The sequence below is a fragment of the Sinohyriopsis cumingii genome, chromosome 13 (assembly GCF_028554795.1).
Source record: "Sinohyriopsis cumingii isolate HCF-2022 chromosome 13, ASM2855479v2, whole genome shotgun sequence".
Lineage (NCBI taxonomy): Eukaryota > Metazoa > Mollusca > Bivalvia > Unionida > Unionidae > Sinohyriopsis > Sinohyriopsis cumingii.
The window spans coordinates 19,813,925-19,840,689 of record NC_142973.1 but is presented as its reverse complement, the minus strand read 5'-3'; the positions used below and the strand labels follow the sequence as shown (position 1 = coordinate 19,840,689).

Below are 26,765 nucleotides of genomic sequence, written 5' to 3'. Positions count from 1 at the left end.
TGGGTAAGGTCAAGTAAAATTGGTTTTGGTGACTCATAATTCCAGAGTTCTGTGGCTGTCCGAGGGGTTATTAATGGACGTCAGAGGCGTGTCTCCGCCCAAAATGGGGTTCTGGTTGTGATTGTTGTTGGAGTGGTGACTGGCACTGACACTGGCACTGGACACAACGTTCCCGTTCGAGGAGAATTTCAGGGACGGATTGGGAAGCAGGTAACCGATGCAACTGCTCAATAAAATGGTCCACAATTGTTTGTCTCCTTGTTGCAAACTCAAATTGGCGATGGCTGCCCCGATGACACAATACACCACGAAGATTTGGCAGAAAAAGACGATTTGCGTTTTAGGCACACGTTCTCCACACCACACCCACAAGGGTTGTTTTTGTAAATCTTGCACAGAAGAACTAGGGGAAGAAGGACTGGTCGACGTAGCTGCGTCTGCTGTGTGAAAGGGCATGATGGTCACTTCTTCTTTTTATAGTCGATGACTTGCGAAGCGTCGATCCAAGAATCGAAACTGGGTGGATATCCTTTCCAACGTACTTTGACTTCTTTGACACGTCGTTTGCCCACTTTACGGGTTCTGCGTTCGAGAATGCTTTCGATGTCGTACACGTCGTCTTCTTTTTTGGTGACACGTTGTAACTCGGGCAAATAAAACGTTCCTTTGAGTACTTCTCCGTTCATGTCTTCCAATTTATAGACGGCAGGATGACGGCCATGCACTCGTCCAGTGACGCGAAACAATTCGGTCGTCCAGTTAGGTAAGTAACCTTTGTCGAAAGTGCGTTTGGTTTTGCCAATGCGCACCCAATCTCCTACGGTCAACTCTCCACTTTTCTTGGGGACAGCCCTCGTCGGGGACGTACCAAACAGACGCTCAAACACCAGCACTTCGTTGTCGGGAGTCACTTCTTGCGGGGCACGTCCGATGCTTCGATGGTAAGATTGGTTGTACGCTTGCACCAGGTGCGGTAAGATGTCGATGTACTTCAGAGTGTGGTGATGCGTAAAATATTTCCACATGCGTTCTTTCAAAGTACGTTGAAAACGTTCCACGATGCTGGCTTTGGTTTCGGGATTCTCGGTGGTAAAAAAATGAATGTCACGTTTCTTTAATTCTTTTTGGAAAGCTTGGTTCAGAAATTCGGTGCCTTTGTCCGTTTGCCATCGAAGAGGGTGACGACCGCTTTGTTTCAACACCCGTTGCAGGGCTCGCACTAACTCGCTGCTCGATTTGGAAGTCAAGGGCACGACCCAGGCAAATTTGGAAAAGACGTCGATGACACAAAACAAATATTTGTAGCCGCGATTGTAGCTGGCCAAATGAGAGACATCGGCTAAATCGGCTTGCCATTGATGATCGATGCCTTCCACTCGGGTGCGACTTCTGGCAAACTTGCGTCGAATGGGTTTGTGTAAAGTGTAGGTAGCTTGTTCTTGTAACCATCGTTGCACTTGAGGTAAACGGAGACTTTTCAGTCGAGTTTTGGCAGCACGATACAATTTTTGAACTCCTGCGTAACCTGCAGGATGCGAGGGATCGTAGTAAATGCTGGCTAAGACTTTTTCCATTTTTTGTGTTGGTTGATGTGTTAATAAGGCACCCACTCTTGGAAGAGGCTACTCTTTTTCTCTTGGGGTATTTTCTTGGATTGCAAGGCTTTGCGTGTGCGACCAGCAATAGGTGTCGAAGAGGAGGAGGATGTCTGTGCAGGGGATATGGGTTCTTGTTTCACTTCTGTCTTCACTTTCTTTTTCTCTTGTGATGAAGAAGGGGTGGCCATCATCTTTTTAATCCATCCAATTCTGGAGGTAGGTGGTGTTGTTAACTTGCGTACTTTTTCTGGTGGAGTTAGAAACCCTTCCTCTTCTTCTTCTCCTTTTTCTGTCTTGACCACTGGTACTGGTACTGGTACTGGTACTGGTGATGGTGCTGGACTTTTCATCAAGGTCTTAAAATCTTTCAGAGTGGGTAGAGCTGTTTCGTCTAAAGCTTTCTGGTGAAAGAGTTGCAATCGTTGCAAGAGTTGACCGTACTTTTGCGATTTTTCTGTTTCGGACAAATCTTGGCGATCCATCAAGGACTGCAATTCGTGTTGTAACTGGGACATTTCGCTCAAATTGGGATTGGGAGGTAAATGCGGGGTGCGTTGTTCTTGCCACCGATGGTATTCCATCCATCGTTTGTAAGGCACTAAAGCTAGTTTTCGTCCTTCCATGGGGTTGTCAGGGGTCGATTCTGAGATCTTGGGACTTTCGAAGGCCTTTTTATCTTGCTCCCATCAGTCCTCCCAACATGGTTCCCAAGACTCCTTTCAGTATGGGGCCTAACAAGAGAGGCAAAATGCCTCCACGTTGAACCAACATCTTCTTTTTTTGACGAATGGGAATTTTTTTTCGAACCATTTGGCGAAGAACGTGACGATGTTTGCCTAAGCATTGTTTCTGGTGTTTGGACAAAGGGATCGTGCCTTTCAAAACGTTCAAACAACATTCGCAGACGGTATCGATGACCTCTTTGGAGGCCGTTTGAATGAGTTTTTTTCGTAGGGGTGGAGAAGCTTTGGACAGGACAGATAACAGGTCCCCATGTTTAGCTAAACGTGGTGGCAGTCCTTTCCTTTTCTTTCCTTGGGGTTTTCTGGAGGGTGACATTTTTGCTTGTGGGTTCCGGGACATTCACCGAACAGACACTAACGTCGATGACTTAACGCACACCCTTTTATCTTTTTTTGGGGCTATCGCTTTGTCATAAAGGTGACAATGTTTTTCCCAAAATCGCCAAGGAATCCTCCCCTTTGTTGACGCCTCTTTTTCTTGGAACGACTGTGTCTTTTCTTAGGGTAATGTCGATGCTTGGCTAAGCGCTTTGTCGGATGACGCGTCTGCCTTTGTCTCTTTCTTTTGTGGCTTCTTGGAGGTGACATCTTTTACAAGTTCACTGATACCCCGACTTGGTCACAGGCTCTTTTTATACTGGAACGCGTCGCCACTGATTGTCTTTACGTTTTATCAGTTTGAGGACAGGCATGACACGTCGTGCAGGGGTACGCAACGGACTAAATCGAGCCAGTTCTTGCTTGGACAAATCCAGTAAACTTTGTAACATGCCCGATCTTTCATGGACTTTGATTTTGGGAGAAGGTACTTTGTGAGCAGCAGCCACTGCCGCTAAATTGGAGGGTCCTGCCACTGGGGAAGTTCTTTTGGGGGTCATCAACGGAGAAGTTCTTGGTGTAATCAACGTCTCCAAGTACTCTTCAGTTCCTGGTGACATCAACGGAGAAGTGGACAAACGTGAGGCTGCCGGAGACGCTGTGGCAGGTCGTGGCTTGCGAGTGTAAGGTTGCGTCCTGGCCGAAGTGCCTCTCTTGCGACTAGTTTTCTTCTTCTGTGGACTTTTTCTCTGTTTCTTTTTCTGGGGGCTTCTTTTCTTTTTCCGGGGTGATGGTGGTGGTGTCTGGTAAGAGGAGGGTCCTGCCACTGGAGATGTTATTCTTCTTGGGGACCTGGTCTTTTTCTTTTTCTTCTTGGGGATTCGTTGGACTTTTGTCTTGGGGATAACTTTGGGGGCATTAGGATCCCATCTTAAGAGTGAGCGAATGATGACCCCTCCTAGAGTACCGCTCCCTCCAGGTTTCAAAATGATTTGTTTTTTGGTTTGAGTGTCGATGCGGGGATCGGCCAGTTGGACCAAAGCGACTTTGTTTCGATCGAAAAAGCGTTTGGTTTGATGAGGAATCTGAATGATTCCTTGGAGTAATTGACGTGCCGTCACCGTGAACCATCGTAAGACTTCTTTGAGACTAGCTTCTAAGACACGGGCTCGTGTTTGTGGATCTTTTTCTCGACTGATGCCATACAAGGCACGAATCAATTTGACGGGAAGATGCGACTGAAGGGACGTCATGTTCACACTGTGTGAGACAGACGAAAAAGGGTCTGAGGTTTTTATAGATTTTTTTCATGGGGAGTGAAATGAAGTCGAGGACGGAGACGTGTACAGGACAGGCCCTCCGTCTTGGCACCAGTGGTGAAACAAGTGGGTACGAAATCGCAAATCCTCGGGGGTCGTAGGTTTCAAATCGACGAGTAAATAGGCGTGTGGCGTTTGAGTGGCATCGTCGTACGCCTGAGTCAGCCAAGGCGTTCCTAACTGTTTGGCTAAGACTTGCACTTGCGATTTATCTCGAGGACTTTTAAACAAGACCACGTAATGCGCATTGAGACTGATGGTGCGATGGGCTTTACTTTGTTGAAACAAATTTTGGGTGATGTAAACGACACTGGCATTACGGTGATGCCCTTTGCGTGTAAACCACAATTTAATTTCTTCTTCGTCTTCTCCTAACATGTCGTCGAAAATGACCAAATGGGTTAGACGGGAGTCAGAGACGATGCCATCGTCTTCTTTAGGAATGCCTTCCACAAACACGATGGAATCGCCTTGACTTTCTCGCAAGAGGCTGTACGCCGATTGCCACTCTTTGTAACACCACACGATCCGTTGAGGGGGTCGATCGATCAAATGATGTTTATGTTCGATCAAACGTTTGACGAATTCGGTTTTGCCTGAACCGCTAGGTCCAGCAATGAGCATGTTAAAGGGATGGCGAAGATACAAAGCCTCCCAACTGGCACGATCTAAGTGTTCGTCAATGACTTTGACAGTAGAGGAAGAGGGAGCAGAGACAGCAGAGGTAGCCATGGTGTGAGAAATGTCACTTGTGACACTAAAAACAAACAAGACAAGAGTTTATATACTTTTTCAGAACACGTTTATTGAATGTTTCAAATATGAACACGAAAGACAAAAATACATACAACCCAAATAGTGATGTACAGGAATATAAAACACAGCAAAACAATCAAAGTGAAATATAAACAAGTGTCTGTACAACATGTTTTGGGTAACGAAGATGTCCTAGGGACAGTGTGTAATGTTCTTACAGTCTCTACTTGAGGTATTGTCACACAAGTGTCCTCCCGGAATGACCTTTCAGGTATGTCCATGACAGTCCTGTCCTGAAGCGAGTGGTTGTTCTCGGTGACGGGTTCTTCTGGCACCGTCACTAACACAGGTTGAAAAGTAACTTTTTTCCTTGAACAACTCTTGTGCATACTGGGCCACTTCTTGGTTCCAAACCTCAAAACCCCCCTTTTTCCAATCACGAACATCTGTCCAATGAGGGTGTAAGTCACAAGCTACACACACATCGTCATACACGTCTTGGGTCGCTAAAAGTTGACGAATCTTTTTTTCCTGTTGAGGTCGAGAAGTATCCAGATGAAAACGCAAGGCTTTGAACAAAAGGAGTTTTTCGTGACCATTTAAGGCCATGGAGGTGGTAAGTACTGATCGTAAAGAGTCCACAAAGAATCGGCTGGTAAACGAAATCCCAGAAAACAAGTCACTAAGACACACACCACTTGTCGTCCAAAATTGAATGGATAAAGTTCTTGTAATAATTGATGGTAATGATCCACGGTTTGAATATGGTCATTGAGTTCCTTCCACGGAATCTGTTGGATGACATGTGACATAAACCGTGGCATGACAGCCTGTTTTTATATTCTCTTTTTTTCGGATGCAATAGACGTACTTTCTAGCCAGAGATCTTCGTTCTCCAGTAGGGAATCTAAATCTTGCATACTGTAACCGAAACGTCAGAGTTCGTTTAGGTGTTTCCTCTTCCTCTAAGTAGATTCCACGTAAAATATGTTGGTAATCCTTTAACTTGTCTTCCTCAATGTATTGCTGTAGGTGAATCTCAAAGTAACCATAATCATGAACATGTCGATCATTAGCGACCTCAAAGTTTTGAACAATGTCTGACCATTGAAAGAATTTCTGACGAATCAGTTCTCTTATACCATTCAGGTACCAGTGGTTAAAGATCTGGTGACGTAACGGATGCAATTGTTCTTTACGTTTCACTTGTATTTTGACCAGCTCTCGGTAAATGCGTTCTCTCAACTCCACAGGCAAAGCACGAATGTTCTCTTGTAAAGTATCCATGAATAGGTTATACTAAATTCTCTTTGGTCTGACACAAGAAATGTACTCTTTGCACAAACATGGTTTCACTTCAGTGTCGAATTTAAATCGTTGAGTCACTAATCTACACATTACAATTCGTTCAGAAGTTTCCTCTTTCACCAAGTTGACATTGTGTGAAAGATGTTGGTAATTCGTTAACTCTTCCTCTGGAATTCGATGCAGTACGTTTACAATGTAGTAGATAAAATCGTCCATACCAAACCATTCCTTTTTATAACCAGGAGGTCGTTGATCAATGTCTGTCCAATGGAACACTTTCAATTGAATCAGTCCTTGTATAGCCTTCAGGTACCAGTGGTTCAAACACCGGTGACGTATCGGATGCAATTGTTCTTTACGTTTCACTTGTATTTTGACCAGTTCTCGATAAATGCGTTCTCTCAACTCCACAGGCAAAGCACGAATGTTCTCTTGTAAAGTATTCATGAACAGATTATTATGGTAAAAAAAGTTACTTCAATGTCTCGGTCCCACTAAAGGTAAGTAATGACAATTCGGTGACCATCGAGCATGTTCTACGTAGGCCGAATCTTGCGGTTCCCAGTGGTGAAGTGACACACTGCAACTGAAGCACTTGACTTTATCTCCTTCGCCCAAGTAGAAAAATCCGGCTCTGGCTAATTCTTCGGGGGTCGGTCCTCCCAGATACTTAGGCCATTTTCCTTTGAACGATTGAAGACGATTTTCAAAGTCGCAGTATTCCGACAAACGCACAGGAAACGAATATTCGTTTTTCACAGGTTCGTTTCGATGAGGGTTGAGTGAAATGGGCAGGAGTTTGCTCAGGGCTGGATGACATCCGTAGGGAGGTAAACGTGAAGGTCGACATTCCCCTTTAAAACGAAACCCAGTAAAATGTCCAAGAGGACGAGCAGCATCGCTTTCGCATCCCTCAGGTTTGACACGCACAGCATCACTTTCCATGACAGGGGTAGGGGCACTAAAGTTCCCATGATGCTTTACGGCATCGCTCAGGTCACAAGGTACAGCATCGGTCCCATCGCAAGGCTCACAATCGCACTCGTCTGCAAACTCCGTTACGCAATTACAATGGTAACCACATGGACAATCGCAGTTTCCTTCCGGACATTTTCCGTCGCAATGCATGGGTCTTATCCATCCAGTATTAGTCACACTAGAGGAAGATACAGCTTTTTTACAATCCCCAAACTGGAACGATGTCTTTTTCAAAGTATTCATCTTGTTCGCTCGGTCTTGGTAGTCCCAATGAACTATCGATCTTGCCTAGGGTTCCTTTTTTATATAAAGACCAATACCGATGTGACCGTACGGTAAGGTGAAATGATTGGGAAGTCGAACTCGCTTCTGGTACACAATTTGATAGACTTTTTCCAGGGGTCGACTGACGATGTGGTGAGTGGGTAAACGTACAATCTTGTTCGGTTGGTAAGTGGTCACTTTAAAGTTTCCATCCTCTCCCGATTGCAAGGCTTCTTTCAATACCCCAAAATTGACCACTCGACTGGTACGATAATTCAGAGTCAGTCCTTTCACTTTGCACGTCGTGTGCACTTCTCCTTGTTTGTCCCGGTATTCGTAGCCGTAATTTTTGGGACCGCCACTGACGAAACTTAGAATCTTGTCGTCGGGATGCTCGTCTGTCCAGGCTCCTAAACGGTCTCCTTCGATGTTAGGGTGATGTTGAATCGGGTGATGGATGTAAATGCAACTGTCCGTGTCAAAGTACAGGACGCGTTCTTCTAACAGTTCTAAAGCTTCGTACAATTTTAAGCGAGCATGGGCTGTCACGTAAGCCGCAATGATGACATTTCCAAAAGGGTCGTCTTGTACAAAGTCCAGATCTTCTTCGTAATTGACCAAGATCAAATTCTCTCGAACGACGTCCACGTGTTTCATGTATTTGGTTTTGTCGTGAATCATCTGGAAGTAGCGGGAAGGTTCTGTCAAATATTCCGTCTTGGGTAAACACGGTCGTTGTGCCATTTTACCCCACAAGCAATTTAACATCACTTTGGCAAACGATCGCCTGCCTTCGTTTTTCTCGATGTGGTCTAAAGTGATGCCTTCTTGTTCGTAATATTTCTCTTTGAATTGTATTTGGTCTTCGGGAGTGTGACACCAGGAAGGATAGCCGCTGGCTTCTTGCTTCAGTTTCAAAAAGGCATCCACGTAGTCGGCGAAAATGCCTTTCTGACTGGGATCACCCTTGCGGTACTGTTGTGTCTTGGGAAAGTGGCAAATCTCGTATACTTCTAACAGTTCGTATCCCATGTCCAGAGCTTTGAACAATTCTACGCTGACCCAGGTTCCCGTCAAGGCCCGTTCTTCCTGGCTGTGATGACAAGGCTGGTCTTGGTTGCACGTTTCGGCACAAGTACGGCACAAGGGAAACATCAGTTTGCCTTGACAATGGTGAGGTAAGACGGGATGGTAGAGGTTCGTGGGAGGCAAAACTTTGCACTTGATCAAGCCTTCGTATTGTCGAATGTTTTTCAGGTCGATGTGTTCCGTCAGCAATTGCGGGTGCCCTACAGGAAAGCGACAATATTTACACACGTAGGGATACAGCGAACACACATCCAAGTATTTGATTTCTTCTCCTTTCTTTTCGTCGGCTTGGTACAGCAAACAGGTGGCATTGGTCCTTCCTCCGTACAAACTATCCCTCGGGTTCAGCGGGTCCATGAACTGGTAACTTTCCACGAGGCGTTTAAACTCGGGATCGGTTTTCATACGGTGATCGTACTCGTGTTCCCACATTTCCACCACTTGGTATCCTTGCTGTTCTAACTTTAGGCGTCGCTGACAAGTGTCCTGGTACAAGTCTTCCATGGTTCGTTGCAAAAACTGATTTTTAGTGCCACGGTCAGGGTAACAGACGGGACATCCGTGAAATAAGCAACCGTTAAACTCGTACACGATCTTGGGGTTTTCTAAGTCCCAGCCATCAACCGAATACGTTCCAATGGTCTTTTCGCCTCCTCCGTTGCGGGCATGCTGAATCCATTTGTCTTCCTTGTCGCACAAGTAATGTAACCAACGTAGGGCTTTGACCGAGTATTGACGCTTGACATAGTGGGTCGTTTGAGGACTGATGACAGCCACGGTATTTTCAGGCATGAATCGTTGGCGGTACACTAAGGAACACGCTTTGGCAATGGTGCAAGCTTCTTTCAAAGGATCGACCCCTCCGTGTTCCATGAACAGTTCTCGAAATTTTCCACAGCAACGCCGTAAAATGTCCACGTCGGAACGACAATACTTTAGCATTTCTTCCTGAAAGTCGAAAGGGTCCGAGGCGTGAATCTGGTACCAAGCGTAGAAAGCTTCTCGTTGTTCGGTACGCATGTTGTCGGGGTCGTAATAGTGAGCCTCAGGCAAATGGGGTAGAACGGCATGTTGATTGGCTTCCGTATTGAAAAAGTGTGGAAAGTACCCTTTAGCCATTTCTGTCATTCCAAACGTTTTAGGCATTCGACTCAAAGGCATGGCCAAATAGCTCATCGAATCTTTAAACTGTACTTGTCCCACTTGCATGAAAATGATTTTGGCTCCGTTCAAAGTCACTTTAGGACGCTCGGTGCCTTGTTCCGTATAGTACCTCAAAAGAAACTGTCCATCGTATCCGGAGAAATTGTGAGCCATCACCGTGGCATGACAATGACAATCTCCGTAACGTTCGATGTCCTCTTGGCTCCACGTCTTGTCGACGGGGTCTAAGACCCATTGGGCAAAATCGGCTAACGTGTTTGGTCCCCGAAAGATTTTTTCACGCCCTCCGGGTATCTTGCTGCAGTGAGGGCAATGACTGAAGATAGGTTCTTGAATGCACTTCTCGCACGCTCGATGAGCCACGCAGAAATTAGGAATGTGAATGCCGGTCTCTTGCATGCATTCGAAATCGAAAAAGATGAAATTGCCTTTCTTCTTGTGACCGTCCTCTTTCTCTGGTGGGGGTTGGTATTTTTGCACGTAGCATTGGTGTTCCAAGTCCACGATGTGGTGACAAATGTGACATTTTTTCTTTCCTCGACATACGTGTGCCTTGGCAGCATTGGTACATATGACTTGTTCACACGTAGGGCACAATCTCAGGAGTTGACAAGCACATTTCTTCTGTGAACCTTGCGTTTTCAGATGTTGTTGGTAACAGGTAGGGCTGACAAACGTGCGCAGACAAGTGGAACAAGGCACTGGTTCTTCGCTCAGACAGGGTGAAGAGGCCAAACATCCTGAGCATTTCAATCCACAATGCTTGTGTTGCTCTCGATTATTATAACCATGGTCACATTTCTCACAGTAATAACCGTATCCCAGAAATCCGGTGATACTGGTAATCGTATCGAAATGGTCATCGTGATGATAAACATGAATGTATTTTCCGTCCTTAAAATCTTGGCCTCGAAACAACAGAGGTCCGCGCATTTCTTGAGGGTGCACTTTCAAGGTGTATCGTGGAGCTAGGACATCTTGCAATTTTTGCATCTCAGGAATGCCGCAGGGTGTGTCTTTGGGCAATCCGGCTTGTTGTAACAAGAGTTCTGCTTCGTTTCGTTGTTTGGCTCGGTCGGAACGTTGAATAGTGTCCCAGGTTCTTTTCCATTCTACCGTGTCGTTCTTGTTGGCATAGGTTCGTCCCACCACGATGGCACGGGCTAAACACATCTGGTCTTGAGGGTTGTTAATTCGGACGAGACTTGTTTTGGTGTTGCGAAGGTCGTCCACCAATAACATCTTTTTGCGTCCAGTCCCTTGAGGAGGAGAGACGTGAGTCATGTCCAGTGTGGCTTTTCCATCGGTGATGTCAAACTGGTCATTAGATTGTTGCACGTGTTGAATCTTGTCCATGACTTTGGAAGCAGTCAATTCTGCAGGGGTGCTAAACTCGATCCAAACAGGGGATTTCAAACCGTCGTGTTGTATGGAAAGTCTCAAGCGATCGTCTTCTTTGGGTTGACATTGCTGCTTGAGTGAAGTGAGCAAAGAATCCCACACATCGGTGATGAACACTTCTGCTTTCTCTAACGGCACTTCAGCCTTGAAATCTTTAAACTTCACCGTGTATTTGTAAGCCGTGGTTCTAAATTTTCTAGAGGAGCGCTTTTCCGTCTCTCGAATGGAATAGTACTTTTCAGGGTTGACAAAGGGTGGTGAACTTGGTTTAGAGGGTTCGGATTCTGGTTCACTCATGTCCTCTTCAAAATCACTGGCATGAATTTGTGCCAAGATTTCAGCCCTGGTACGAGGCGATAGATCACGTTTCTGCCTCTTACTTTCTTCTTCTTTCTTCTCGAATGAATGGGATCGTTTCATCTTGAAAGCAAAAAGTCAAATGACTCAAGTTCAAACACCATAAACTACTTTATAGTCATAGCAGACCAGCGTATATAAAAGGGTGTGTGTCTTGTCCTTTCACTATTCATTTCACTCTCAAGCCGAGCACAACGATGGAAGAGACTAACCAGATGGAACGTTTCGTCAGAGCTTTGCGAGGGGTCATTAGAAAATTCTCTTCAGACCAGCCTACGGACTACTCTCCTTCCTTTAGAGATAAAAGTCAAGATACTTGCTATATCTGTCAGAAGAAAGGGCATTGGTCTTCAGAGTGTCCAGACCGTCAAAAAAGAACAAAAACAGGGACTAAAAAAGACAAAAGTCAAGATACCTGTTATTATTGTAAAGAAAAAGGACATTGGTCTCCAGATTGCCCAAAAAAGAAACAAGAGGAGTCAGAAGAAAAGAAGGATTCTTCAGAAGAAGAGAGGGATTCTTCAGAAGAAGAGAGGAATTCTTCAGAGGAAGAAAGCAGACAGGTGAAGAAAAAGAAACAGGAGAAGAAAAGAGGAAGGGAAGACAGTGAGGAGGAAGAAGAGGAAAAGAGTGTGACAGTGAAGAAATTTAAAAAACAGAGAGACTAAACAAGGAGAAAGAAGAAGTCAATGAACTTTAAATTAAAGTGTTGTGTTGTGAATTGTGAATTGAATTGTAAAAAATGGAGAAAAGAATAAATGAATGATATAAGGTAAGTGTCTTTGAGTTATGATTTTAAAATAAGAAGCTACACTCACGCACTCATACACAGACACGTACTATAAGGGTAAAATGGGTGGGTTATTTTTTTTTTTGAGTTATTGGCAAATTGAAATTGTATTTCTTTTCGAGAAATGTGGGTGGCCCTGAAAAGGGCCTTTTTTTCTTCATGGTGAAGGGGTGAGTTTAAGCAATCAACTTTAACTGCCTTATGCCTTTGCCACGGCCAAGGCCTACTTCTGGACTGCGTAATGTTGATGATGATTGGGTTGAAATCACTAAGGGTGGTACGGTAGGCTTAGTCACAGGGTTGACGTGTTTAGCTCGGGAAGGTCGTATTCTCTTCGGTCGTGATAAAGAAGTCTGATACATTTGTTTCAGACTTCTTAACTCCGCTAAAATGTCCAACAATACCGTGGCCGTTTGATTTTCACCCTCTTGTTTCTTTGCTGCTACTTCTTCTTGCTGTTGCTGCTGTTGTTTTTTTCTTACCTCTTCTTCTTGTTGCTGTTGCTGTAGGAGAAAAGCTTGTTCCGCTTCCTTTTGTCGTTGCATAAATTTCTCCAATTCTTCTTTCTGTCTCTGTCTAAAATTCTCCACTTGCGGTAATGAAGAAGCTAACGAAGGTTCCGGAACAAATTCTTGCGAGGAGAGAAAATCCACAAAATCCCAATTCACTTCTTCTGAAAGTAAGTCCGAGTTCCCTTGGGCAGTCTCCCCTGCTGGTGCAGCCCAATGGATCGTTTTCTGAGTTTCCGTCATGTTGAATCACTGTCGCATAGATTGACTGCACACAAGCGTTAGCGAATCTATATTGACTACGTGACGTCACAGACTGCTCTCTTCGGATTGGATGCGGGCTGACTGAATTCTGTAACGCGTGTTCGGATTGGTGAATGAACTCAATCCGTTTCAATCCCTCCTGTCCCTATAAATAAGCGCCGTTCACTGCATTGATTCACCTATTCTCGTCGCTTCAAGATGTGGACTACAGTTGAGTCATCCACCCTTGTGTCTTCCATGATGTTTCGGACAGACTTGCTTATGTATGTCCGATCGAAGTGGACCGTTGTCCACAGGACCAACACCAGCCTGTGGATACGTAGGATCTACGTCGAAAGACAAGGATGCCTGAAAAGAGTGCTGATGTACGGACCAACAGTAAGACGCAGCCTAAGGAGAAGAAGAAGACCAATGCGGTGCCATTTATGTTTATGTTTATGAATACATTAACATAAACCCAAAGGCCCTTTTCAGGGCCAGCCATATTTCTCGAAAAGAGATAGTCTTTGAATTGCCTACCCCTTTTTTAAAAATTTTTAAAAAAAAAATCCCATGTTAAATTCCCCTTGTCCGTAGATTGTCCCACGATTTATTCCCATGTTAAATTCCCCTTGTCCGTAGATTGTCCCACGATTTATTCCCATGTTAAATTCCCCTTGTCCGTAGATTGTCCCACGATTTTTCGCCATGTTAAATTTCCATTGTCCGTAGATTGTCCCAAGGGGTTCTGTAATGCTAATTCCCATTGTCCGTAGGGTATCCCTATTCACTACTTGTGGAGGATGAGAAGAACTGATACATCTAGCTACATTAGTTTTTCTTAATCCCGTCCATTCTCATTTGCTCAGGAAAATCATTACTAATTGCACTTTTCAAAGAAAACAGACGTGTATACGTCTCAATTGCAAATAGTTTACCATCAAAATCGAAGGGAATTCCAACTGATACCTTAGTGATCAAACCTCAGTGACTGCAATAGTCTCGACATTTTAATATAGAATGTGGAACCTTATGTCCCATAAGCTAACAAATAATACGTAATACCAGTAAAGTTAGGTATACCTGAATTATTTATTCAACTTCAGGAGTTTGGAAATGCCTCAGATTAGAAGGAAAATAACTTCAAAGGTCGAGGATGCTGCAATTGCAAACTGCAAATGATTCACAACGAGGTTGCATTCCATATAGTTGTTAAGACAAGCTACTTTATTGAACTTCTTCTACATTGTTTTGTGTTGTGACACTTTAAATTAAGGCAGACCAAATAATAAAAAAATGTTTTTTTTTTGGTGGTTTGGTTTACTTACATGCAAATGTTTTGCTACCTTGACGTACACCTACTTCTCATTTTCCACGATAATTAGGTTATAGGTGGGTGGAGAAAAGGAATGGGTTTGGAAAGGGTACGACTGAAGAAGAGCACTCATAATCACCGAACACGAAATGAAAAGGGTAAAAATGAACAAAAGTTCGCTGGAAATGAATTAAAATGAACCAAAATGAAACGAATTGCCGCCAAAAGCGAACGTAGAGAACCGGAAATGAAGTCATAAGGGGACATTACAAAATATTGTTTCGGAAAAGGGAAGTTTTGTGTAACCTAACAGTATTTGATAATACTTATTGTATAATTATAAGGAAGTCTAGTACAAAATATCAAAACTGAGTCAACTAAGGTAATTTAGCTATGCATTAAGGTAATTTGCTTCACTAGGAAGTAAGTTCTTTTACGTAGCGGAGAGGAAAGGTTTTGGGGTTTGAGGCTTGTGTGGCGGAAATTGCCAGGTTTTATACAAAATCAACATATCATTGCCACTAAATGGATTATTCATAAGTTTCAGTGATATTTCATTTTCATTACATACAGAAGTCATATGCTGTACATTGCATCAAATTATGTTGACAAAAAGGTATGGAATTTTTTTATATATTAGAAAGTGTTGCTTCCCACACTCACTGCTACATTTTGCTAGATATTTAATACAAAGAAATAGTGCATCACAATTAGCGTAATTAATATCCATACTGCATTGTGCATTACCAGTATATTGTAAGTGCCCAAATCCCCATTTTAAGAGCTCAAACACTGCCCACCATTATGGACGTCAGTGCAACAATTTTGACTATTACAGAGAGAGAGAGAGAGAGCACTTTAGATAGGTGTGCTGTAACTCGTAGCATATGTTATCTATCTCGTCGTAACAGTTTATGTCCGGGTTATTAGTAATTGGAATTGGATCAGAATTATAACTCCAATACCTACGCATGTAGTCACAATCTTGTGTGTGGTAGCTTTCTTTTATTTTTGGCGGCAATTTTCGACTTGGTTGCAGGTACTGGTTCACAATAAAGTGTTTCTTATATAGAATTATGGCGTGATTGTCTGTGTGTACTTTGACTTTAGTGCATTGGTGCTGTCCTGGAAGTGTAGTCTGTGACCCATGGCACGTTGTTGTGTTTATAGTTTTGTCTGCCCCCCCCCCCCCCATTCCTGATAGCTTATGACAGGAGTTCAATCGTAAATTTTTCTAGGAATATATTTTTGACCAACATGTGATTTAGTTAGACTCGGACATACCGGAAACTTCAGTACTGAAAAGCAATGTAGAGAATATACCCTGAAAATAATTGTTTACTGTTCTGTCAACGTCAAAATTGCTTCCACCACGTTTGATTAGATGAGCAGAAATACAGAAAAATACACGAAATGCATAGCCTCCAGCCATTTAATTTTATTACATTTGAATTACACGTGTACAATTTTATTTAAGATAAAACTGACAAGGTTTAACATTTTATTAATGTTCTTTCATTAATAATCTACTTATAAATTATACGGATCATAAGTGGTTTGATAGGTTCAGCAGGTGCCCCGGGTGGCCGAGTGGTCTAAAGCGCTCGCCTTTATCGATCATTGCCATCTCACCTCTGTCCGCGTTGGTTCAAGTTTCAGGTTCGGCCAGTGCCGGTATGTGAAAAAGCTGCCAGTAGTTTCCCGCGGGATGGTGGTTCTTACCGAGATTTTCCAGGGTTCTCCTTCACTAAGTTATACCGGCCGCCATATTTAGCCTGTCTTGTGCTGAGGAAGGGCGTTAAAGGAGCATTACTGCATAATCTCTCTTTCTCTCTCTCATATATATATATATATATATATATATATATATATATATATATATATATATATATATATATATATATATATATATATCACAAATTTCGAGAAAACTCAACTTTCTGACCCATGAAGTACAATCAAACATTTGGGAATATATAGATAATCTTAGCCAAACTTCTTCATTTTCAAAAGTGTCAAGCGTCGATTTTGAAATTATAAATAGTTCACATCAATAAGATATTCGAATAACTGCAGTTGTTACCGTAGAAGCTGATGCTTCCATGTAAACATTAACGAGACGAAGACTCGCAAACCAGAAGTTATGAAAAAGTGTTTTGAGAAAAAAAGCCGTCTATACAGATGGGATTAGTAACATGACGGAGACGGAGAAAGAATAAATGGCTGAAAGTATAACGATGCTTGGGAGCGTAATGTTTCCAACCAATGGAAAATGACTTGAATAGGTTGATACGAGAAAAAGAAGGGCGTCTCAAAACATTTAACTACAAACGTGCGAGCATTAATGATCTAGTTGATTGAAAGATTTCGAATCGATGTTAGCACCAAATTTAAATCACAGTGATACTTTTACATATTTTCGTGATGGAGGAATGGATATGCATTCTATATAAGAGATAAAATCTATCGTTACCGGAAATTAACGTAGAAAGCAAACGCGTACTCATCCTTTTGACCCTGAATTGAGTGCAAGACTGTGGTGCATGCCATCTGCATAATCAGAGACTGTTTGTAATATCATCAATACTTTAATTCAGAAACCTTTACTGTTAAATTCCGATTCAGTTGCTTTACTCAACATTTCTGATGCATTGAGCTGGGCATCATACTTCATGAATTATAGCTTATATTCTTTATTTTATTTTTTTCGCGTACCACATCACATAAAGGATCTTTAAAACCAGCGCTTAACAGAAGTGTTAGAGCGAACATGGCTGACAGTAACTCTCATATTATGGAATCACAACTATTTTGCTCGTTTATACTGTACTCATTTTGACTTAGTTTACACTGAGAGAAGTTTAACAGGGATAATCAAGAATTATATATATATGTTACATACAGTGCATCCAATGAATGGGTTTGGTTTACAAAATTCAATTTATGTTCTTGAAAAGAGGAAAGTGTTAGTTTGCATAAATGTCTGCAACTTAGTTTGTATGAATGTTTGCATGTAAAACAATGTTGCTGTCCAGTACCATAAAAATAAATAATAATTTCAGTACATTTTAAAAGTATCACTGACGGAAAGAAAGCAAATTTTCTTGTTTCCAACATTAGCTGACTTTCAATACTCAGGATTATGAAGAAGTTTGCTATCACCATGAAATAACCTAGAAAGCTTCACACAAAAACTACAAACTGTAAAAGCTTGTAGTCAACTGCAATGCGCATAATTTTCTTGTGCAGTTTTCCTTTGCTCGTTACCTATTGTTATGTACCTGACAAGCATTCCTTGTACAGTCATGACAATTGAATAGAACATGTATATATTATGAACAGATAGAATATCATATTATTAGTTTGGATGGAAAATAATGTTCCAGCAAGAGTTTTATGCTGGTTATAGTTGTAATGAAAGTGTAATTATTATTAAACATTTAAAAAAATCTTGTCAGTATAGTTGATGTCTGTAGTTATTAGTAACGTCTTTAAGTTCAGAGATGTGTAAATTGTTTTGCATTTGCATATCAAGAAAAGCCTTTTCATAGAAAGTGTATTCTTTTTGTAAACCAAATATTTTTTTTCTGTAAGCATTGCTATTATTTGAAACCTTTCCATTATTATCATTGATATTCATAATATTTTAATAGGTATAAAACACAGTACGAGTATTATCCCCATGCAACTTTAAAAAAGGTGGGGATTGTGTCTTTATGTCTGTCTGTCCCTCCATTAGTGATGCAATTTATCTCCTACACTATTAAAGACACAAACTTTAAATTTGGGGGTGGGGTGGGGTAAAAGCTGGCGTAGTCTTTAGATATACATAGTAGGCGTAGAATTTTCACTAGAATTCTTGAGATGGGATCCATTTTTGAGAATTGTTATTGCTTGTTAAAATCTAAAACAATTAAGTCTTTTATGATGAAATCTGTAGTTGTTTTGTGTCATCTTCAAGATCATACTTGATTCTTTCAAAGCATGTTTCATTAGCCAAAATAAAATTTTCTTCATTTCTTGAAAATTAGTCAAGAGTTGTGACCTATTCAAAATAATTCCTTTTATACTTTCATGTCAATAAGAAGGCAGTATATTGGATTTACTTTGACCGTCTATGTGTGCGGGTTAACCTGTCTTCAGTGTCCATGCTGAAACTCTTACACTTATTAACATTAGACTTTCTCTAAGGGTATACATGGTATTAGTGTGAGTTTGCGATGTAGATAAACAGATAGAGGATTCATCATTCTGAGAGAGAGAGAGAGAGAGAGAGAGAGAGATCTGATAATGTACATTTTTTAAAAACTCTTTGAGATGACCCTCACGATCCAATTACACGGGTAATGTATATGTTTATCCACTGCTCTAATAATGCTTACACAAACTGATTTCGTTCCAGGAGAATATATTACAATGTATTTAAACTCTATCATTCCATGGGCGACAGCAGTTTATACTCTTTTATTATCAGGTAAATCAATGAGAAAACATAAACGTCCGACTGCTCATTTGACATAAGTGGTTAGAGCGTCTGCCTCGGATGCAAAAGGTCGCGGGTTCGAACCCAGGCCAAATTCATACCAAAGACTTATAACAATGGTACTAGCAGCTACCTCCTTGGCACTCAGCATTAAAAGGTTAGTGTTAGGACTGGTCGGCCTGGTGTCAGGATAATGTGACTGGGTGGGGCATCATGCTACAAGCCTGCGGCATGATGCCCCAGTCCTAGACATCACTATAAAATGCCACACTGCAGGCATCATAGCGATATGACTAAAACTGTTAAAGCTACGTTAAAAATGTAAATGACACATTGAACATCCACTCGTGCCGTCTGCGCCTTAGATTACCAGTTATATTTGTCTATTGACGATAATACGACATGTATTACGGTTGTCGACACGACAAGCCCTATTTTTACATGAGAAAAGTACTACGAATGCGAAGTTTGACCGTCCTTAAACGCGATATTCAGTCTCTTTGATTGAACATAAGGTTAATTTCAACATTTTTCGACATTTGAATCCAACAGAAAATATGAAAGCAACATGCAATTTTGAAAACTTATGCAGTAGTGCTCCTTTGTATCCACCCCACAACAGAAACAAACAACAAACAACAATAACAATAACAGGTTAAGCAGTGTAACTAACATGAGAGGATAGTCTGACTGTGAAGCCAGGGATGAAATGAGATGGTTTAAAGTCTTTCTCAATTGTTCTGGCACACGTTTGTTTGTAGTATAAGCCTTAATCTAATTAGCTTTGTAGTATCACTTGCCAGCAAAAGTAATCAGATATTCCACACTGGATTAGAACTGATACACACCAACAGCTGGTTTATGTTATACAATCACTAGGGTTTATGTTCCATGGGAAAATACTCTCAGGACAGTCTTTACTCCCCTTCCTAGCTGCATTGATGTATTGTATTTAATAAATAGTATAGAACGCCTTCTGCAGTTATTCTTCAAAACAAATAACATTATATAGTGGCAGCGGAAAAAAACACAAGATGGAAATTATCAGAGTTGAAAATAGCTTCATTGCAATTTACAAATCCGGACAATTTTGACTTTTCGAGACCTGAAACTTGCGAAAAGTTGTTTCAGCGCTTTGAACGCTTTCGTCAAGCGTCTGGACTTAGTGAAAAAGAGGAAGAAATTCAAGTAAATACCTTGATTTATTCCACTTGAAGTGAGGCTGATGACATTTTGTCTTCGTTCAACCTGACATAGGAAGATTAAAAGAAGTGGGAGCCCGTGAAAGAGAGATTCGTGCGATATTTCATTCCAAAGAGGAATGTAAGTTTTGAAAGGGCAAAATTTAAAACAGGAAGAGGGAGAAACAGTGGACAGTTTTGTTACAGCTGTCCATGTGTTAGCAGATATTTGTAATTTCGGGCCACTACCTGATGAAAAGATCAGAGATAGAGTTGTAGTTGGACTACGAGATTCAAAATTGTCAGAAAAATTGCAGTTAGGTGCAAATCGAACTCTAGAGTCTATCGTAAGTCAAGCTTGACAAAATGAGACTGTGAAAAAGCAACAATCAACCATACGAGCAACTGGAGAACGAATAACTGCAATGGATGCAGTAAAATCGTCTTTACTGAAATATGGGAAACAAACATAAAATCCCAAAAGTTCAACAGAATAGTGTCAGTAGAAAAGAATGCACGAGATGTGGAAAGAAAGTTAATCATTTTCGAGACCAATGTCCAGGAAGAGAAGCAGAATGCTACAAGTGCAAGAAAAGGGGCACTATGCAAAATACTGTCTGTCAAATTCAGCAATTAGCACAAAAGAATCGAGAGCAGAACCTGGATTACTAGGGACTATTAGCACAAAGAAGGGTCAGCCGTGGATAAAGCGTGTGAGATTGAACAACGCTTCACTTTTATTCAAGACTGATACTGGAGCTGATGTGACTGTAATTCCTGAGAGGGATTTACGAAAAATTGGAGATCAAAAACTATATAAGTCTGATCGAAAACTGTATGGACGTGGAAACTCTGAACTTAAAGTGCTGGGAAAATTTAAATGTGGACTGGAATCAAACAATGCGTTCAGTGTACAAGACATATTTGTTGTAAAGCAACTGAATCAGGCACTCTTGGGCAGGCCCGCGATTCAGGCTCTCAAGATTATTGAACAGGTTTTGTTGCTGTTGTTGTTTTTTGGGTTTAACGCCATTTTTCTGCCCAAATGGCGGCCAGTATAACTGGTGGAGGAAGAACCCTGGAAAACCCAGGGAAGAAACACCGACCCACGAGAAGCTACTGGCAGGCTTTCCCACGTATCCACGCTAGCCGAGCCTTGGACTCGAACCCACGCAGACAGAAGTGAGATGGCAGTGATCCCGAACGGTGAGCGCTTTAGACCACTCGGCCACTCGGGGCCCCTATTGAACAGGTAACTATATCCTAAGTAAATGCCTCAGATAAAAACTCACAAATGCAAGCAAAATTCACGATAAATCCATAAATTTAGATAGAGATTATCGCGAGAAATTCCCAAATTTGTTTAATGGTCTAGGGAAAACAAAATCGTTCTATAACATAACTCTAGACACAAACGCCGAACCTTTTGGCTTATCTACCCCAAGAAATGTTCATATCTCTTTAATTGAATAAAGTTCAAGAGAAGTTCGACAGAATGGAAAAAATTGTGTTATTTCAAAAGTAGATGAGCCCACTGAGTGGTGAGCGGCAATGGTTGTCGTTCCGAAACCAAATGGTACAGTAAGAATTTGCATGGATCTAACTATACTGAATGAATCAGTTAAAAGAGAGAACCACCCACAGTTGAAGAATCTCTTGCAAAACTAGCAGGTGCAAAGTTTTTCACCAAACTTGATGCAAACTCAGGCTTTTGGCAGATAAACCAGTCAGAAGATTCAAGCCGCCTTACAACTTTCATTACTCCTTTTGACAGGTTTTATTTTAATCGCCTTCCATTCGGAATCAGTACCGCACCTGAATTTTTTTCAGAAAGGATGTCAGAAACTCTGGAGCGACATGGCGGAACACTGTCAAATGGACGATGTTCTTGTGTTTTGGGAAGCGCAGAAACAGCATGACGAAAGACTAGAAATGGTCATGAAATCAATTCAAAAGGCCGGCGTCACTTTGAACGCTGAAAAAAGTGAATTTTCGAGATCATCCATTTGATTCCTTGGGCATGTTGTTGACGAAAATGATTGCCGACCTGACCCGGAAAAAGTCAAAGCTATAACCGAAATGGAAACTCCAAAATGAGTAACAGAGATGTGACGAGTTCTCGGTATGGCAAATCAGCTTGGCAAATTTAGTCCAAATTTGGCAGAAAAATCAAAACCATTACGTGAGCTTTTGAAAGGTAAAAACTCGTGGACATGGGGTCCAGATCAAGAACAAGCTGTTAGAGATATCAAGCAAGAAATTATATCTTCACCAACTTTTGCACATTATGATCCAGATAGAGAAATAGTTGTATCTGCAGATGCATCTTCATTTGGACTAGGTGCTGTGCTACGGCAGAACCACGGTAGCACGAGATATGTCAGAAACTGAGAAACGCTATGCTCAAAGTAGAAAAAGATGCCCTTGCAATCACTTAGGCTTGTGAACGCTTCAATAGTTATTTAATTGGGTCACAATTCAAACTTGAAACTGACCATAAGCTATTAGTACCACCAACGAGCACAAAAATCTTGGGAGATTTACCCCCTAGAATTCAACGCTTTAGAATGCGTTTGATGTGATTTCAACGTTTGTATAGTTCATGCTGCTGACAAAAATCTATTAACTGCTGATGCTCTATCCAGAGCACCTTTAACTTATCACTCTGAGAGTGACAGAGAATTTCAGGCTGAAACTAACGCCTATGTTAGTAATTTGCCTGCATCAAATACTCGACTTGAACAAATAAAGTCTCAGTATCGAAATGATTTAATTTGCAAACAACTTGTACGATTTTGTGAAAAGGGGTGGCCAGAGAAATCCGCTATTGACGGAAAACTTCAATCGTACTGGGCAGATAGAGGTGAATTTACAATTCAAAATGGTCTTTTAATAAAAGTTACACGCCTGGTCGTACCAGAATCATTTAAAAAAGAAATTGTAGAGAGGATTCACGATGGTCACCAAGGCATTGTTAAATGCCGAAAACGTGCCAAAACGTCAGTTTGGTGGAAATGACTAAGTACTCAGCTAGAACACTTGGTAAAGTCTTGCCAAAACAGCATCGAAAACACAAGAGATAAATTTTAACCAACGACACCTAATGAATTTCCAAGTCGACCTTGGCAAAGAGTCGTTTCAGACTTGTTTGAACTGAATGGTCAAACATATCTCTTGGTGACTGATTATTTCTCACGATACATCGAACTAGCAAAATTACAAGGCACAGGTTCGAAAGCCATTGTCAATAATCTCAAATCAGTCTTTGCGTGACATAGTATACCAGAAGTATTAGTTTCAGATAATGGTCCGGTATACACATCCGCAATACTCAAAGAATTTGCGACACATTATGGATTACATATAGTCCAAAATATCCAGAGAACAACGGTCTCGCCGAAAGAGCTGTTCAAACAATTTAAAAAAACGCTTAAAAAAGCAAACAATCCTTACATAGCTCTTTTTAACGTATCGCGCAACACTATTACCAAACGGATACAGACCTGCCGAATTATTGATAGGAAGAAAATTACAAACTACTTTACCAATGGCACCAAACAACTTAGATCCAAAATGGTTAGATTTAATGAAACTGAAGAAATCGGAAAACTATCAAAAGCAAACTTACAAGAGAAATTATGATTGTAGACATCACGCCCGAAATACGAAAAACTTCCGGTAGGGAATAAAGTATGGATTAAAGATCGTTTTTCTTCAGGCATTGTTAAATCTGAGGCATCTACACCTCGTTCATACATGGTAGTAACTGACGATGGAGAGATACCGCGTAATAGGAGAAATTTATAAATTCAATCTCCATACCCACCTCACTATTTGAGCCTCTCAGAGTGACTGTTTCAAACCCTGATACTTTGACTGAATCAGATGAAAGCAAAGCAATGCCAGCCAGTCAAAATGGATATTTCACACGTTCGGGAAGATGGTCAAAACAACCTGAGAGACTGAACTTATAAAAACAAAGCTGATGTAGCTTGTTTAGAAATGCAGTCATCAGACCACGTTTCGTTTTAATGTAAACTTCTCAGGAGGGGAGATGTAGTGTAAGCTTTAATCTAATTAGCTTTGTAATATCACTTGACAGTAAAAGTAATAGGATATTCCACACTGGGTTAAACAACCAGCTGGTTCATGTGACATCGCTAATACGTCGAAGCTGTGTTAACCAGACTGCAAACCCACCCACCCACCCCCGCCCCCAGAGAGAAACATACATCAAAATTTTAAAATCAAGGCTTAGGAACGTACGTTTAACGAATATATATATATATATATATATATATATATATATATATATATATATATTTCCGTGCAAAATATCAACAATGGTTACACCAAAAATTGCTCAGACAAAGCATCTATCACTAAAAGTGTTGCAGTAAATTCGGAAAATAAACTTTTTTTAAAAAAGAAAAAAACTTTCTTGTATGTGTGTTCATTAAGAAATGCAAAATATACTTACGACAACCCATTAACAAAGAACTTTTCCGTAATGTAATCCCTGCAGTTAGAATTCTCAAACGCAAGGTAGAATTTGTACTCTTTGCTTAGCATTTCAAAACATCGGCCTGAGTCTTGTATGGGACACTTATAATCACCACAACCACCATATATATCCACCTGAATGTAATTCGCCAGCTCATTGGCAAATTCGCGGCGGCCATTTCTGGCACCACAATTGGACACAAACCACGCCACCTGCTTCACTTTACCTACAGAATAGCTCTTGTTTTGTGGCAATGTCTTTACGCTCTCGTTATAGCGTACAAATTTCTCATAAGGCGCAACTATGTCAGAATCATGTCTATAACTTGCGGTCCAGTTAAAAAGATTTTCAAAGCCACTTAGTCGAGGGGTATGATATGGAGATTCTAGCAAAAATAGGATCCAGATCTGACTATTTGGTCTTTGGAACCAAGGGCGTGTTGGCGAATGCTGAAACAAAATGGCATCGGCTTCCGCTGCCTTGTTACGATCTGCTATCAAATTACACGTGTTAACTCTACAGTTTTGTTCTTTGAAGGTTTCTTGACCTTGCTTGACCTGCCAATTTCCAAAACCACTATAGAGAAGAATTTGTTTCAAAGACAAGTTTTCTTTTCTTGTCTCCTTTTCTTCCAGCCATTTTGGTTTGTATTCCAGTTGCGCTAATATCCTGTCGTCGTCAAACTGTTCCTTGTCCGGCCATACAACTAATCTCTTTATCTTTGCTGCTGGCGGTTGCACGGGATTTATTGCAACGGTGAAATTTCTCAAAAGAGGCACATTTAATCCATGGAGTGTCGTGTGTATGCCAATCCGCTCATACGGCATCACCGGTTTGTGCATCTTATTATGTTCTGCTTTATCTGTATTGAAATCACGACCCCATGGATGGGTGTTTGATTCATAAATCCATAAACTTCGATTGTAGAAATTAAAGACGAGTAAGAAAAAAACGCACAGTGTGATGAACCATGTAACCGCTTTCCTCAAGGTTACCCGCATGGTAAAGACCCTTCTTAAACAGTCAAACGACCGTTGATATTATCGACGTCTACTTGAAATGATGCATTTACTTTTTCACTTGCACATTCTGCACATAGGACCTGAAAAATAGGAGAAATGTAAGGAAGTTTCATGAAATATTTCAACATGTGCATTGGTAAATGTTCCCCCTTTCGAAATTGGCATTTTCCAGGTAAAAATAAATCGCACTAAGAAACTGAACTGTCGATAATATTTACCACAGATTTGTTTACATTGAGGTAAAAGCTAACTAAAGTTTAGATAGCGTTTCAATTCAATTCACGTTTGTGTCATTTCATGTACAAATCCTAGAATCCCCTTGCTCTATACTATTCCATTTCCGGATCAAGTCCACACGAAGCTCTATTATATAACAATCGCTAAGAGGAAAGCGTTACATCCCGAATGGCCGTGTCATTAAGGATTCATTATGATGAGATAGTTTCTGGTCCCGGATGCTCAATTCTCAAGCCTGCCTGTACTCTTTTCTGTATAATGGACTCGAGGTTTTTGAACAAATGTGAACTTCTGTTTTGGAAACCCCAGAGAGAAATATTTTATGACGTCATTTCAAAAGAAAGTTTTGTCTTGATCTGTCACTAATACCGTGGAGGCATGTTCACATCCGTCGGCGTAGTGTTTTTTAAACGGACGATATACAACTTTATCGCATTTGCTAGCTGACGGCGTTTAAGTCCCGTTGTGTTTATTAATATAGTCTGAGTTTATATCTTACCTAAGGCCGGCGACGCCTATGGACAACGTTGTGATCTGACAACAAGACGAATTGCCAAGGAACAGGTTGGTCATTGCAGCTGACGTACTTGGTATATTGCTAGTTTTTTTTTTTTTACTTCTGGGTTTTAACTGCATTATTTATGACACTAACTTAACTAACTAACTGACTGACTATCTATCTATCTATCTATCTATCTATCTATATATATATATATATATATATATATATATATATATATATATATATATATATATATATATATATATATATATATCAGAGGCGTAGCTATGATATTTTGCGGCCAGGGACGAACTATAAAATTGGCGTCCCAGCCCCCTCCCCGTTTAATCACATTTTTGAATATTACCCTTGTTTACTTATTATAATGTAACGTTGTAAGCCTCATTTTGGCGCCCCTGTACCTTGGCGCCCGGGGACATATGTACCACCCTGCCCCCCCCCCCCAGCTACGCCTCTGATATATATATATATATATATATATATATATATATATATATATATATATATATATATATATATATATATATAACAGACAGTCAGACGGAAGGTCTTATAGATAGACAGAGAGACATGTAGGTAGATAGATAGGTAGGAAGACAGACAGTCATATGAACGCACATATATATATGCAGTATTCGATGCGTCTGGGACATAAAGATCGTA

At 41.0% G+C, this 26,765-nt stretch overlaps 1 protein-coding gene across 2 annotated transcripts in view; it reads right to left on the bottom strand.

Moving 5' to 3' along the window:
- The window catches only part of LOC149785012 (core alpha-(1,3)-fucosyltransferase-like), a 104,105-nt gene that overhangs the window by 15,972 nt on the left and 61,368 nt on the right, over nucleotides 1–26,765 (bottom strand). For both annotated transcript variants that reach the window (XM_089978710.1, XM_089978711.1), the window contains exon 2: nucleotides 24,297–25,422. In XM_089978710.1, the coding sequence (XP_089834836.1) occupies nucleotides 24,297–25,321 (1,025 nt within the window). In that variant the 5' untranslated portion in view covers nucleotides 25,322–25,422. The remainder of the gene's footprint in view (nucleotides 1–24,296; nucleotides 25,423–26,765) is intronic.